General features: G+C 36.9%; 3 protein-coding genes across 5 annotated transcripts in view; 1 reads left to right on the forward strand and 2 right to left on the reverse strand.

Annotated features, from left to right (window-relative positions):
• LOC109948881 (vinorine synthase-like) lies at window positions 1,919–3,935 on the reverse strand. The gene is made up of 2 exons (XM_020562674.1): window positions 2,461–3,935; window positions 1,919–2,324 (listed from the first exon to the last, which is right to left on the reverse strand). The coding sequence occupies exons 1-2, from the start codon at window positions 3,533–3,535 to the stop codon at window positions 2,236–2,238; spliced, it is 1,164 nt and encodes a 387-aa protein (XP_020418263.1). The 5' UTR covers window positions 3,536–3,935; the 3' UTR covers window positions 1,919–2,235.
• On the forward strand, window positions 6,492–7,220 carry LOC109948587. The gene has a single exon (XM_020562221.1). It carries the CDS (start codon window positions 6,492–6,494, stop codon window positions 7,218–7,220), a length of 729 nt encoding a protein of 242 aa, XP_020417810.1.
• The window catches only part of LOC109948540 (BAHD acyltransferase At5g47980-like), a 17,316-nt gene continuing 16,745 nt past the window's right edge, over window positions 13,346–13,916 (reverse strand). Inside the window, exon 2 of one of the 3 annotated variants that reach the window (XM_020561816.1) lies at window positions 13,346–13,916. This exon is cut by the window's right edge and continues 1 nt beyond it. In XM_020561816.1, the coding sequence (XP_020417405.1) occupies window positions 13,612–13,916 (305 nt within the window). In that variant the 3' untranslated portion in view covers window positions 13,346–13,611. The other 2 variants (XM_020561818.1, XM_020561817.1) reach the window with 2 other exon arrangements.

Here is a 13,916-nt window from a genome sequence, read left to right on the forward strand (position 1 = left end):
TATTCTTCAACAAGTTACAAATTGTTTGTTGAAGTTATATAAACTAATCCTTGGTATCAAGTTATATAAGATCATAAGTGAAGAGCAAGGACCAGTTTGGTATTGCTATGTTGTGAAAATAATTACTTTGAGATTTGTTGTGAAAGAAATCAGTGGTAAAGGAAAACAGTTTAGCGTTTGGTAAACTAAATAGTAAAATTGCTGTTAGTATAAAAATCAATTTATAAGTTTTTGGTAAAATTATGTGTAAAAGTGCAGTGATTGTGTGTAATGACTAAAAAGGACATAATGTTAACAAATTTTTTTCCTTTCTAAATTAGTGAAAATAACACTTTCACTTATTTTTTCGGAGCAATAACACTTTCACTTTGATTTGTACATTTCTTGTGTTAACTATGCTTCAATTATAAAGTAATGAAGTCTTTATTTTAGATAGCAATATCTCTCCAACATACATAATATCTCCAAATGTCATGACCAATTACAAAACTGAACATATGTCCATTAATAATTTTGTTTACCCCACTATAGTTTATATCTCCATGCCCAACAGTCAATTCCAAATTAATTGTCAATTCCCATCGAGTCCTGTCGAGTATACTCACAGAAACAACCCAAAAAAGAAGAAGTGTGAAGTGCACTGTGAATCCTAGAGAAAAATTATGCGGCTCATCCTTAAATCTTGGTCTCGCGCTAACATTATAGAAGAAAAGTGAAAAGACATTGTTAGATGTCGGTTATGCGAAAATTAAAGTAGAAAAGTAAATTTTTGTTCTGTGAAAATTAAAGAAGATAAGAAGAAGAAGAAAAAAAAAATGAGGAAGGAGGAGAGATTCAGAAAACGCATGAGAAAAAGTTCAAGGACAATGGAAGTAATATCTAAAAATTAAAGAGGTTAATTTGGGCATTTAAGGAAAATTCATTAAAACACCACTGGTTCCTAACCCGCTTTCTGTATAAGCGGAAATATAATTACCCATTTACCTGTTTCTTCAAATAGCTGTCAGCGACAACAATTATGCTTGAAAAGCAAATTTATGTTTCATTTACCAAACATATAGCTGTAAGAAAACTTTCAAAATAAGTGATTTCTGCTCCAATAAGCAATGCCAAACAGGCACTAAGCCTTGGTTTTTTTTTTTTTGGAGAAATTCTATGATTGCATTCATAATTCAGCCAAAAAAGCCACTAGCCACAAAGGGCCAATACAAACTAGCCACAAAAGGGCCATTACAATAACGGAGCGGTCTAATATCAAAGTAGGTTATTGCTTGTATAAAAATAAAAATAAAAATAATAATGACTTGTAAGAGAATTGTAGGGTTGTTTAGATAACACTAACACGAACCTCTTGATAGGTTTGCAACAAAGGAGAGCATTAAGATATCACTCTCCAAGCCCTTATTTCGATTTTAGTAAACGTGTCATTATTGTTGTAAATGGGGGATGACCCATATGTTGAAAGTGAAAAACAATGTTGGAAGGGAAATACCAAGTTTTACGGAGAGTTGAAGACTTTTTGTCTCACGCACTGCTTACATACAGAAAGGAGTAAATGTTATGGTTGTGACCTCTAGAGAGAGAGAGAGAGAGAGAGGAAAAAAAAAAAAAGAGAGCCTAGGCAGAGAAGGAAGAAATAAGAGAGTCAGAGTAGAGAAAAATTGTCCAAGAGAGAAAAATAGTGAGTCAATGAGAGTGTTATATTCCTTTTGTAGTCTTATTATTTTACATAGTGAAAATGTTCGTGTTGATACTCTCCGGAGACGTAGGCACAACTTGCCAAACCTCGTCAAATATTATGTTTTATTTATTTTATGTGCAGCCTTTATATTCCAGCACCATGTGTTTATTATACAACAATTATAGATTTTTTTTTTTTCTCTTTTATCAGTAAGGTCTTTAGTTTTCTCACAACCAATGAGGCATAATGATATGAGCAATATAATATTGATTTGATTATATTTCTTTTCATGAAGACAACAAATTCAATAACCATCTTCTCACAAAACAATTGAAAGTGATTATTCTCACAGCTAGCGCAATGAAAATAATTATTCTCACGACACAACAATACTAATTAAACTCGACCAAACTCCGACCTTAACACATAGTGCTACATGACCCTTGGATTTACAGAAGCATATTTAAGAAGCTCCGGATTGCTTTCAAAATGCTCCATGATTTCTTCACTCAAACTCAACAATGCTTCTATTCCCTTGCCATCTTTTTTATCAATCAGATAAAACGCATCCTTACAACCAATACTAGGAACGCTAACCCATGTCGGCTCTCCCCATCCAAAATCGGCTTCATAAAACGGAAACCTACACCAAATTCCAGAGCATAAATGGTACATGTCAACATTCCCTCTCAATTTTTCATATTCTCGAGCCCTTTGAAATGCCTCATTAGAATCAAATGGTAGTTTTGTAGGATAAGTTTCTTTTTGTTGTGCAATACCTTTACTGAGTTTGGCAACCAAGTCTTTTAGATCTATTGTCTCATTACTCTCTTCTTGACCTTTTAATGATGCTGTTGCGGTGACTACTAAAATACCAACAACGTTCCCAGCCAAGTTTTGTGGCAAGGGTGGCTCAAACCATCTACGCAAGTCCATAGTTAGTAGGAACGAAGATGGTGGTATGTTTGATGATTTGGATGATGCTTCCATTGCACATTTCCAAATGAGTGCTGAAACTACAAGGACACGTGTCGGTGCATGAGGTGCCACTGCGCTGGCCAAATTTGATTGGAGGGTGGCAATCTTTGAGTTATCAAACACAAATCTCTTTGTTATGCACTTGTCTTGTTTAATGATGCCCACCAGCTCAGCTGATGATGGCTGTGATGAGTTTAAGAAATCTAGTGGTGGAAAATAAGACGCAGCATCAAATTTTGGGACCATGAAGGGTACCTGATCATCGTCACCATCATCGAGGGCTGTTTTGGCCCAACAACTGATGAAGGCGCTAGCTGTGATGCCATCAACAACCTTATGTGAAAAATTCAACCCTATTGCTATTCCTCCACACTCGAACAAGTTGGCTTGCACAGCAAGCAACGGGAGCCTCGTGGAAACACCATCACCATCACCGTCAGGTTGACCAACTGCTGGGACGAGCCCAGTTAGCATCTCGAAATCTGGATGTTCAAAAATCCGCGATAAGGAACATTTGACTCGGGCCGTCACGAACTCAGCTCCATCATCAGTGCATTGGATCATGTCATAGCCTTTACTCAATCTTCCTGCTAGAGGGTAGAAGTGAGTGAGAGTTTTAGCTAATGACCGAATTAGATGCTGACAATAATCTCTCTCCATCCTCATGGCCGCCATGTCTGTAGAAGTAGCTCCACCTCCTGAACCAGTAATATTATTGTTGCCGGAATAGAAGAGAAGCGTTGGGAAGTAAACGTGACTAAGAACCATCTGATCCAAAACAGAGAGCTGTATGGTTCTCGAGGAATGAGGAGTTGGGGATGATGGTTTGACTGTTTGCCTCTCAATGATTTCAACCTTGATCAAGTCTGGGGCCATCTTACTTTGTTTGCGACAGGCTATGTCCACTTCCAAAGCAATATGACTTTTTTCTGAAGGCTATATCAAGTGTGTGGCCATCTTTATAGGCAAAAGAAAGGATCTGCAAGGAATAACAACTTAAATTAGTATAGTATGCCAACTTCTTCTGTGAGTGATTAGTTTAGTTAGGTGGGATTTTATGAAGACGAGACTAGTAGTTTTGAATGGTGGCTCTAGCTCAGAGATTCTTCCGAGACCAAAAAAAAAAAAGCTGACAGATTCTTTTGTCTAGGATTTAAAGGCTCTCATAGTACAAGTGTTGCTAGATGGGATTGTTTATTGGTTTATTCACAGATTCACATGTTCCATTGTTTAACACATATTCCCTTGTTTAACACATGTGAGAACAATGTTACAATAAAAGTCCTATTTGGCAGGTTTTCCCAAAATATCAATTGGCCAACAAACTTTAATATTGAGATGGTAGAAGGAAATAAGAGAGCAATACTAATGTTTTGAAAGACGATGTGTAGAGGTGATGCATTTTTGATCTTGTAAAGCAAGGCGTAAGCCTTGAAGTGTTAAGTCGTAAATTTTTTGTGACAATAAGAGCCGATTGGTTTAAGATGAGAGTGACAAGTATATAGCTGAACTTCAAACTCTCTCCTAATGAATGGTCAAGATGAATGCTCGAGTTAAAAATATAGAAAATTTGGCATAAGTCCAATTCTTATGAGAGATGTTAGGTGCAATCCACGTAGAAGCTGTTGTTGATCCAAGTTCCTTGAGTTTTGCGTCACATAAGATTACATGCCTTTTTGATTTATTGATGTTTATATTTTATTTAGTTATTTTTTTATTCCAATTATACCCCTAAAACATAAATAAGGTAAATTATGGATTTGTAAAACCGGTAAGTTATTGATTTGTAGGACATTAATTATCATATTTGATTTGAACCTAACAATTCTCTCTTTTGACCCCACACACTCTTTACACCCATAAAATTTTAGTGAAATCTAAAATTATTCTCTACACCCATCACTTCTTCCTAAATTACCCTTACTTACCTAAACCCATCACTCTTCCTAAATTACCCTTACTTACCTAAACCCATCACACACACATTTTATTTTCACATCACAACCCATTTAAAATTTCATGTGTTCTATACAGACCTCCACATAATTTCTTTGTAAACCCCATAAGATATGCAAACCCTAAGGCTGCGACAACTCCACCGAAACACCATCAGTTCTGCGGTACAACCAGGGACGTACCCACTAGCATGCCAACTTGGGCTAAAGCCCAGATAACTTTTTTTAAAAAAAAAGTTAAATTAATACTTTAGCCTAGGTCAGAAAACACACAAATAAAAAAAGGGAAAAAAAGAAAAGAAAAATATTGGTTCTTTGCCGTCAATCAGTGGCTGCGAATGGCAACCAATTCTATCATAATTACTTTCAATTTCAAACAAACTTTCATCCAAATAAGTATTATTAACTATTCTCATTGGGACTAGGCTATCCAAATAAAATATTATTAACTAATCCTACTAGAACTAGGTTGACCAACAAATAAATAAAAAGAACTAAACCCCACACCCCACATGAAAAAATTAGACTCCCACTAGGCATAGTCATTCCCTCTCTCCTTTACCTATAAAAAAAGAAAAAAAAAGAAAAAGAATTCTCTCTATCACATTCGCTAGCGGCTAACTCCTGCTCTTCGACAAGAAGGAAAATTATGCATGTCCTCGGACTTAATTAAAGTAAACTAAGGTAATCTTCCATTCTTCATCTTCTTTTATTTTAAAATTTTGGGGATTATTTAGGGTTCATGAAGTATCAATTAGGGATTTACAATTAAGGTTTAATTAGTTTTTTTTATTTTGGTGTTCTTGCTTGCTTGTATGAATTGTTAATTAGGGATTTTAACTAGATATTTAACTATTTAAGTATGTAATGTTTTTCTTGAAATTTTTGTTGGTCTATATGTTTACATCTTCTATATATTATTCAATAAGTTATACTTTATAATGTCGGGTCACCATCGTAATGTTAAGAGATCAATGACCATTCAAGATTTTTTTTTAAGAGAAACAATGATGAATCATCAACTAGCATGCCTTCAGGTCCTTCTCTGTCTCCTCCAATTTGTGAGGAGCAACCTCCTTCTCAACCTCAAAGAATTGAAGATGAAAATGTAAGAGTCGAGTCTCATCAAGAAGTTAATACCAATTCTCTCGAGCATGATCCTGGATTACGTCCTCAAATAGACACATATCCACCTAATGAACGTGATAATGTTCGAAGAACATATATTCTTTTAGGACCATGGCAACCACAATTAAAGGAATTTCTATCACACTTAGAAGGGAAACAAAAGCGTCGATTTGTTGGTAGTTGGTATAAGCAATACCATTGGCTTGAGTATAGTGTTCATAAAGACAAAGTGTTTTGCTTTCCATGCTTTCTTTTTGACATTGATCACTTACATAAGGCATTCACTGTAGAGGTAGGACTCGTTTGGAGATTTTTTTCAATGTTGAATAACATTGTGAATTTTGTTGGTGCTTCTGCCAAACGCCATTCTGAGTTAAAATTAACCCGACAAGCTGAAATTGAAGAATTACTAGCTGCTGGAAGACTTGGGACAGCTAAAGGGGCTAATCAAATTTGTTGTTTGCAACGACCTGGAAGTACTCTTTGGGGGTCACATTTTAATTCTATTAGGAGTTTGATTGATTTATTTGGTGCAACCAAGACACTTCTAACCGATATCAATCATAATGGACCCACCTCAATTTCGTGGCGAAGCAGAAGGTATTAAAATATCTATGTTATCTTTTGACTTTGTTTTTGCCTTGAAATTGCTGGACAAAACTATGAGATTCACTGATTTTTTTTGTCAAGAACTTCAAAGAAAATCTCAAGACATTGTAAAGGCTTTGAATTTGGTTGCAAGTACAAAAATGGAGCTCGATAAGTTGAGAAATAATGGTTGGAATGATTTTATACAGAGTGTGCAATCATTTTGTGAAGAACATGATCTTAACATGCCTGATATGGGTGCTCGTCATACAATAGGCACTCGCCGTTCTTGTCAACAAAGAGATTGTATCATAGTTGAGCATTATTATCATATTAAGGTATTCAACGAGGTAATAGATTATCAGTTGGGGGAGTTAAATACTAGATTTCCAGACGAGACTGTGGAACTCCTTTCTCTTAGCTCAGCATTAGATCCTCGTGATGCTTTTAAGAGATTTAACATTGATGATATATGCACTCTTGCTGAGAAATTTTACCCTTTAGATTTCAATACAACTGAGTTGCATGCTTTAAATCAGCAATTGAGATTTTATAAGATTGATATGGATCGCATTCAAGCCTTCAAGAATATTGATTCCATCCCTATATTACTTGAGCGCTTAATTGAAACAAAATTAGCAGAAACATACTACTTGATTGACAGATTGATTCATTTGGTGCTAACTCTTCCTGTGTCTACAGCAACAACAGAACGAGGATTTTCATGTATGAGACTTATTAAAAATCGGCTTCGGAATAAGATAGGTGATGAGTTTCTTGCTGATTGTATGCTACTTCATATTGAAAGAGAATTAGCTGATAATATAGATAATGAATCAATAATTAGTGATTTTAATGCTGTGAAGACTCGAAGAGTGCAACTTATATAGGTGTTATTTGAGGGGTAAGGCTCGTTATGTCCCCCCGTGTATTTTTTGTTGTTGTTATCAATGAAATTTACTCTTACCGTTGAGTTTTCAATAGGTTTGTACGTAAGCTAAATTTAGTCCACGCCATTCTGAAATCCTGGATCCGTCCCTGAGTACAACTCCACCGAAACACCAAGGTCGTGAACTCCACCTAGCAGCTGTTGTAAAGGACGCCACCGAAACTCCAATGTCGTGAAGCACGGCAAGGTTAGCCCCTCAATTTTGATTTTTAATGTCACATATAGACAGATTGGTGTAAGATTGTAGATCTGAAAAGAATACCACCTATTGATATTCTTTCATTACTGTATCAATAAAGGGCAGATTGGTTTAAGATGAGGGTGACAAGTGTATAGTTGAACTTCAAACTCTCTCCTAATGAATGGCCAAGATGAATGCTTACACCCCGAGTAAAAAATAACGGTCAAGATTGAATCTCGCCTCTACGAGTTAGTGTACATTAAGCTTACTGCACGTTCTGTTCTTTTATTTGCAACCTCTGGTGTATCTTTACAATGGCTTATCATGAATATTGATGCTTGGTCATGACAAACTTCTGTTTTCTTTGAGAAAATTACATTTTTATCAATAACTTTCAATTGTTAATATAGTCATTCACAATGGTCGAAATAAACCCCCATCCCATTTGTGCCAACCAAATAAGGAAACAAAAAATTGTGTTAGATACATAGATTGTTTGTGCAAATAATCTCGCAGGAGAATATTCATCTTGTGATTCTTCAGATCTTCCTTCTCTCTCTTTCTCAATTCCTGTAAAAAAGACTGGAGTAAATATACCACACTAGGGGTGTTGGCCAAAGGCCCTCCGATGTCTAAGTTCGAGTGTTTGTAGGAAAACAATAGCTAACAAAAGGGTATGGAGTTGTATATATTTTCTCCACACGGCTCCGGCCACCACACACTGCTACGGCCACTCGGTTTTAGAAGTAGGTTTAGATGTAGGTTTTTTGAAGTACATTAAATGATGAATGAAGTCATCTATTTATAGGAGTCTCGGGGCTAGATTTTCGTAGAGAATAAACTCTTAGTAGGAGGAGTTTATTCTTTGCCCAAATTCGTAGAGATTGAGTCGGGCTTGACTATATCTCCTTATTAGGATAATATCTGAATTAATTATATTATCTTATTAAATAAAGATATTATCCTATAATTAAGATATTATCCCTATTAATTAATTGGACAAATAAATTGGTTCAATTACTTAATTTAAAGGATAATCTTCTTGTCCACGTGACGTGCTGTGATTGGAGGCGAAAATATTTGCTTCCACATAGATAAGAAACATGTCAAACTAACATAGCATTCTCCATTAAAAAGACATCTCTTCTTTCCCAAACCCTCCTGGCTGGACTGAGAAAGAAAGACGAGAGACAAAAACACACACTACCAAGTTAAAGTGACATTATAAATATCCTCATCAAACTTATAATGCTCTATTATTTATTTTATTTTTATTTTTTCTTTCTTTCAAGCAAAACCTCATTCACACCGAGAGACCCACGTGCTCCCGATACTCACTCGAAAATTATTTGCTCATTATCCGCATCGACTTCTGTCTCAACTTAAGGCTTGGAAGGAGCTTTGGCACCAGGAGGCTGCTTCTTCTTGATCCCACTTACAATGTCATCAATTCTAAGGAGTAAGCAAGCAGCTTCTATGGCAGTTTTAAAAGTCTGAGCCTTCACGTTGTAGGCATCCCAGATTTGACATCATAATTGTTAGAGCATTTTCAAGGGAGATGTCAAATACCAAACATCAAATTTAAATTTGATGGCTGATATGGCAATTTGACATCTTACACAGCTTTACACTCCACCTGATATGTCAAATTAAATTATTATTTTATTACATTTTAGTGTTGATTTATTTTTAATTAAAAAGAAAAGAAAAGAATAAATAATAAAATATTCATTTAGCATCTTGCTTTTAGGATGTCAAAAATAACATCTCAACCTCCAGTCTTCATTCCACATCAGCTTTGGCATATCGGTTGGAGTGATATAAAATATTATTTCTATCTGTTAAATATCTATGTAACACTTTTAAAATATCAGTTGAAGATACTAACAGCCTTACCCACATAAGAAATTTCATATTCAAGACTCTATGAATGCTCAATTATGAGTATTGCAATTGGCGTCCACTTCAGTTGAAGATTACGGCAAGCAAGCGTGAGGGCTAAATTAGAATTTAAAGGCTGACAGATTCTTTTGTCTAGGATTTTAAGGCTCTCAAGGTAAAAGAGTTGCTAGATGGGATTGTTTATTGGTTTATTAATGTGCTAGGTGGGATTTAAATGCTTGCCGACAGATATATCAACAGAATATTGATATTTTATTTATGTCATATTGAGACTATGCGGGCTATAATGGTGTTGAAGTTTGGCTCACCTTAAGGATGCGAAGGGAGAAAGGAAGGAGTGTTCTCGGCAAGAAAGTGTTCGATCACCAAGTCATGGGAGATCAATTGGTTTTGTGTAGAGAGTAACAGGACCCGTCTTGAATCCCTCAGAACTCGGGGACGAATTTTGTGGAAATTCTGACATCACACCGATGCCGGGCTCACTTCAAATACTATATCGGCAGAGTTCCCCCCTGAAATATGGACATTTCCCAAAAATATCTCAACTTGTTAAAACACATTTAATATCACCAACCAGCAGCATGCACAAAATAATTTCATGCAGTTTACAAAGATGGTCTCCGGCCTCACAATTATACCTTAGTATGGGTAAGAACAAAGAAATTCTAAAGACTCAAACCAGGATCAAACACCCATCCCAACGGGTTTCGGACTCAACAAGACCACAAACACCTTTTAACCACGACTACTTGGTAAAACCGAAATAAAATCAATCAATCAAGCCTCGTTCTCAAACGAGCTTAAAGACCATCGACAAAGTCGAAACCAAACTCATCCAAAGAGCAAAAGAAGTAAGACTGGATCCAAACGACTAAATTAAAGTTTCAGAATTATCTTTAGTTCGCCGCCGCACCTGAGTGGGACCCCATGCTACCTACGTACCCTTACTGAGGGATCAAGCCACACGTAGTTCTTCTGTCCAAAATCACGAACCAAGTGATATACAACCATTTTCAGTACTACAAATAAGTTATTTCTAGAGTTATCTTTCCCCGTTATAGTAAAGTAATCCATTTTTCCTCTCTGTTACTTTACTACACGCCGGAGAGTCCAACGTCGGGCGTAGCAAAGTAACAGTAACCCAAGTATACGGATCCTCTATCATACGCAGGATAATCTAACGCCACGTGTGGCTAGGTAACTAATATTTTAATGAGCCCACACGCCTGAAATTTCCAATACCACGTGTGGGAAATCCATTATCACACGCCAGAATTCTCCAATACCATGTGTGATAATCCATAATAAATCACAATGTCTCACATGCCGGCATATTCCAACGCCACGTGTGAGATCCAATAATCACATAATTTCCCACACGCCGGAAATTTCCAACGCCACGTGTGGGAAATCCATTATCACATGCCAGAATTCTCCAATGCCACGTGTGATAATCCATAATAAATCACAATGTCTCACACGCCGAAATAATCTAACACCACGTGTCAGATCCAATAATCACATAATTTCCCACACGTTGGAAATTTCCAACGCCACGTGTGGGAAATCCATTATCACACGTCGGAATTCTCCAACGTCACGTGTGAGATCCAATAATAACATATTTTCCCATACGCAGGAAATTTCCAACGCCATGTGTGGGAAATCCAGTATCTGAGGATGGTACTTAACATAGTGTAATTATATAATTGCCAAAATAATCAACATTATTTATTAATCCAATTCACCGTAATTCATCCAAACCTCCTCACAAATAATTTGAACATCTCAACATAAACTCATCGCCAAAGCAAATCAAGCTCTTAAATCTCGAGATAAACCAAATTCACCATTAAATAATACTAATACAAATATATTTCAATTTAAATTTCATGCATATTTATTTAATTAATGAAAATAATGCATATTTTTAAACAAAATCCACTTAATTACGAATAATCCTAGCCGAGCCCAAGGCTCACTTTCATGACTCACACAACTCAATTAACCCATACTCATTCATTCCAAAAATTCAATTATTAAAATAATATCAAAGAATTTTCATACGATAGTAAAAACAATATCAAAATCCCAACATAGTCAACATAACTCAAATAACGGTAGAGACTCATTAATAAGGTCGTTCTTGTACTCCTTGAAGGGTGAAACTACATCGGAAGACCTTGTCAACCGAGGGGTCAAACTTTCCAACTTGGTCAACCGGGCCGGCGGGACCCAAGACCTCTGTTTTACAATCTGGAAATTCCTATGAGTTCCTCAAGGTTTAGAATATGCGTCTTGCAAGTTTGGTTCGAATCGAAAAGCCGGATCGCTCGCGATCAGATAGTTATCGTAAAACGCAAATTTTAAGTTATTGAATCGGAACATCCGGGACTCTGATTCACAATCCGTGAATTCCTACACGATGCTAGGAATGTCTAGATCAACATATATTAAATTGGAGTCGATCCAACGGTCCGAACATATCGAACTAGGATAACGCCTAATATGCGATATCCGATCGACAATCAAACGATATCCAAATTTATATCCGAGCTTACCGTCGTGCTCAGGACGACATGAGGAGTATTTTAAGAGCTAGGACCAGCCAAATAGTGGCCCATGTGCCGCCACACGCACCGGCAGCACGTGGGTGCCCAAAGAGATTTCGGCGATCAGAAAATCTCCAAACCGCCATGTAAAACTTATACCTACATGATCAGCACATAGAATGGAGCAACTTTTGTTCTTGGACCTACCCCAAAAAGTTATCAGAAGTGGTCGAAATCGGAGGCCCAAAACAGGCCAAATTTCCATCACTTATTTGACAACTTAAATGCAGAAATCGATCCTAAATGACACAACCAGCAGATAGAACACCTCGAGAGGATGAAAAAGCATACCTAGATCGCAAGCTTTGGTGGCCGGAGGAGTCCGAACGAGCTCCTGAAAAATCACTTAAAATTCAGTAGTTTCTTGACGTTTTCCGGAGATACCAGTGGCAGAACGAGGCTGAGATCAGTCGGGAAACGAAGACGGAGAGGTGGCGGTCACTTTGGGTCCGATCCCGTGGCCAACCGTGGCTTGTGGTGGCGGCGGTGGCTCTTGGAAGCGCCGGCTGAACTGAAAAAAATGGGGGAGAGGGGGTTCTGTCGCACCCCACAGAGAGAGAGAAACATATTTTAAAGAGTGGTGAATTCTCCACTTCAATTTTATCCACTTACACTCCATTTTATAACTAAAAAAGGAGTGTAAGTGGATAAAAATTGGAGTGGGGAAATCATTACCCATTTTAAAAACAAACTTCGCAAAAATTACGGTTATGCCACTGAACTTCATTTGATCGTATCCTTTTCGTTACAACTCCGATTCAAGTCTACGGACTCATCTCGGTATGATCTACGTAAAAATACCACTCACTACCCTAAATCCTTCCAGATAAAAAATGACCAATTTACCCCTAACCCAAGGGCAAAATTGTACTTTCATAATTAAATTAATTTATTAATTTAATTGGATAAATAAATTAGGGTTGGGGTGTTACAGAGAGCTCCAGTGCGCGAGATGTGAACCAGCAATCGATTGCACTAGTGATTTGCTGCTCGGCATGTTGATCAATTTAAAGGCCAATTGATGACCAACCAAATTGATATGGTTATGCCATGTCAATTAATGAATATTTCCATATAGATTCTAATTTTTATTTATTATTTTTTCAATAATCCTTCAAACCCAAAAAAATAAAAAATAAAAAGTAACCCTAGCAGCGTTGTTGGTCTGTAGCCTCACGTTGGTTCTCTACTCTTCCTAAAGTCTCCAGCTCTCTCTTCCTCCACAAATCTATCCATCCCCATCCTCCATTGTTGGAGACAAAAAGAAAACAACAAAGCACCATAACTAGAACATGGAGTAGAAGAGAAAAGCAACATTGCACGCATGCAAGGAACTCGTCAAAAAGCTAAGCACATATAAACCAGCGAACAGACTAAGTTGGAGACGATCTAGTTAATTCAAGAATAATCATATTGAGCTGACACTAAAATTGACATGGCATAACCACATCAGCTGTCACAGAAGGTGGCAAGCTAATGTGGTCAGTCTTATGTGTCTAAATAGCATTATTGAACTGAAAACAACATATGATAAACAACGAAACAATAAGGGGAAAATGCAATGAAGCACGATTATGAGAGATATCATCAAAGATCCACAACAGCATATCCCTCTAAGAAGCATAAGAGGGTACTAATTAAACGACACTCGGATTCAGAGAAGCATATGCAAGCAGGTCCTCATTGCGTTCAATTATGGCCATGTGTTCTTCTTCCAAACACAACAACGCTTCTATGCCAACGCCATCACTCATGTCTATCAATAAAGTTGTATTCATGGATTCAATGTGACAGAGACTCATCCATGATGGCTTTCCCCAACCAAAATCGGCCTGGTAGAACGAAAACCTGCACCAACTGGTGCAACCATAGGTCTCAATGCTATCCTTCATTATGAGATTCTTAAGCCCTTCCATGGTTTGAATGAAATCCTCACCACTAA

Source organism: Prunus persica, chromosome G4 (assembly GCF_000346465.2).
Source record: "Prunus persica cultivar Lovell chromosome G4, Prunus_persica_NCBIv2, whole genome shotgun sequence".
NCBI classification, from domain to species: domain Eukaryota; kingdom Viridiplantae; phylum Streptophyta; class Magnoliopsida; order Rosales; family Rosaceae; genus Prunus; species Prunus persica.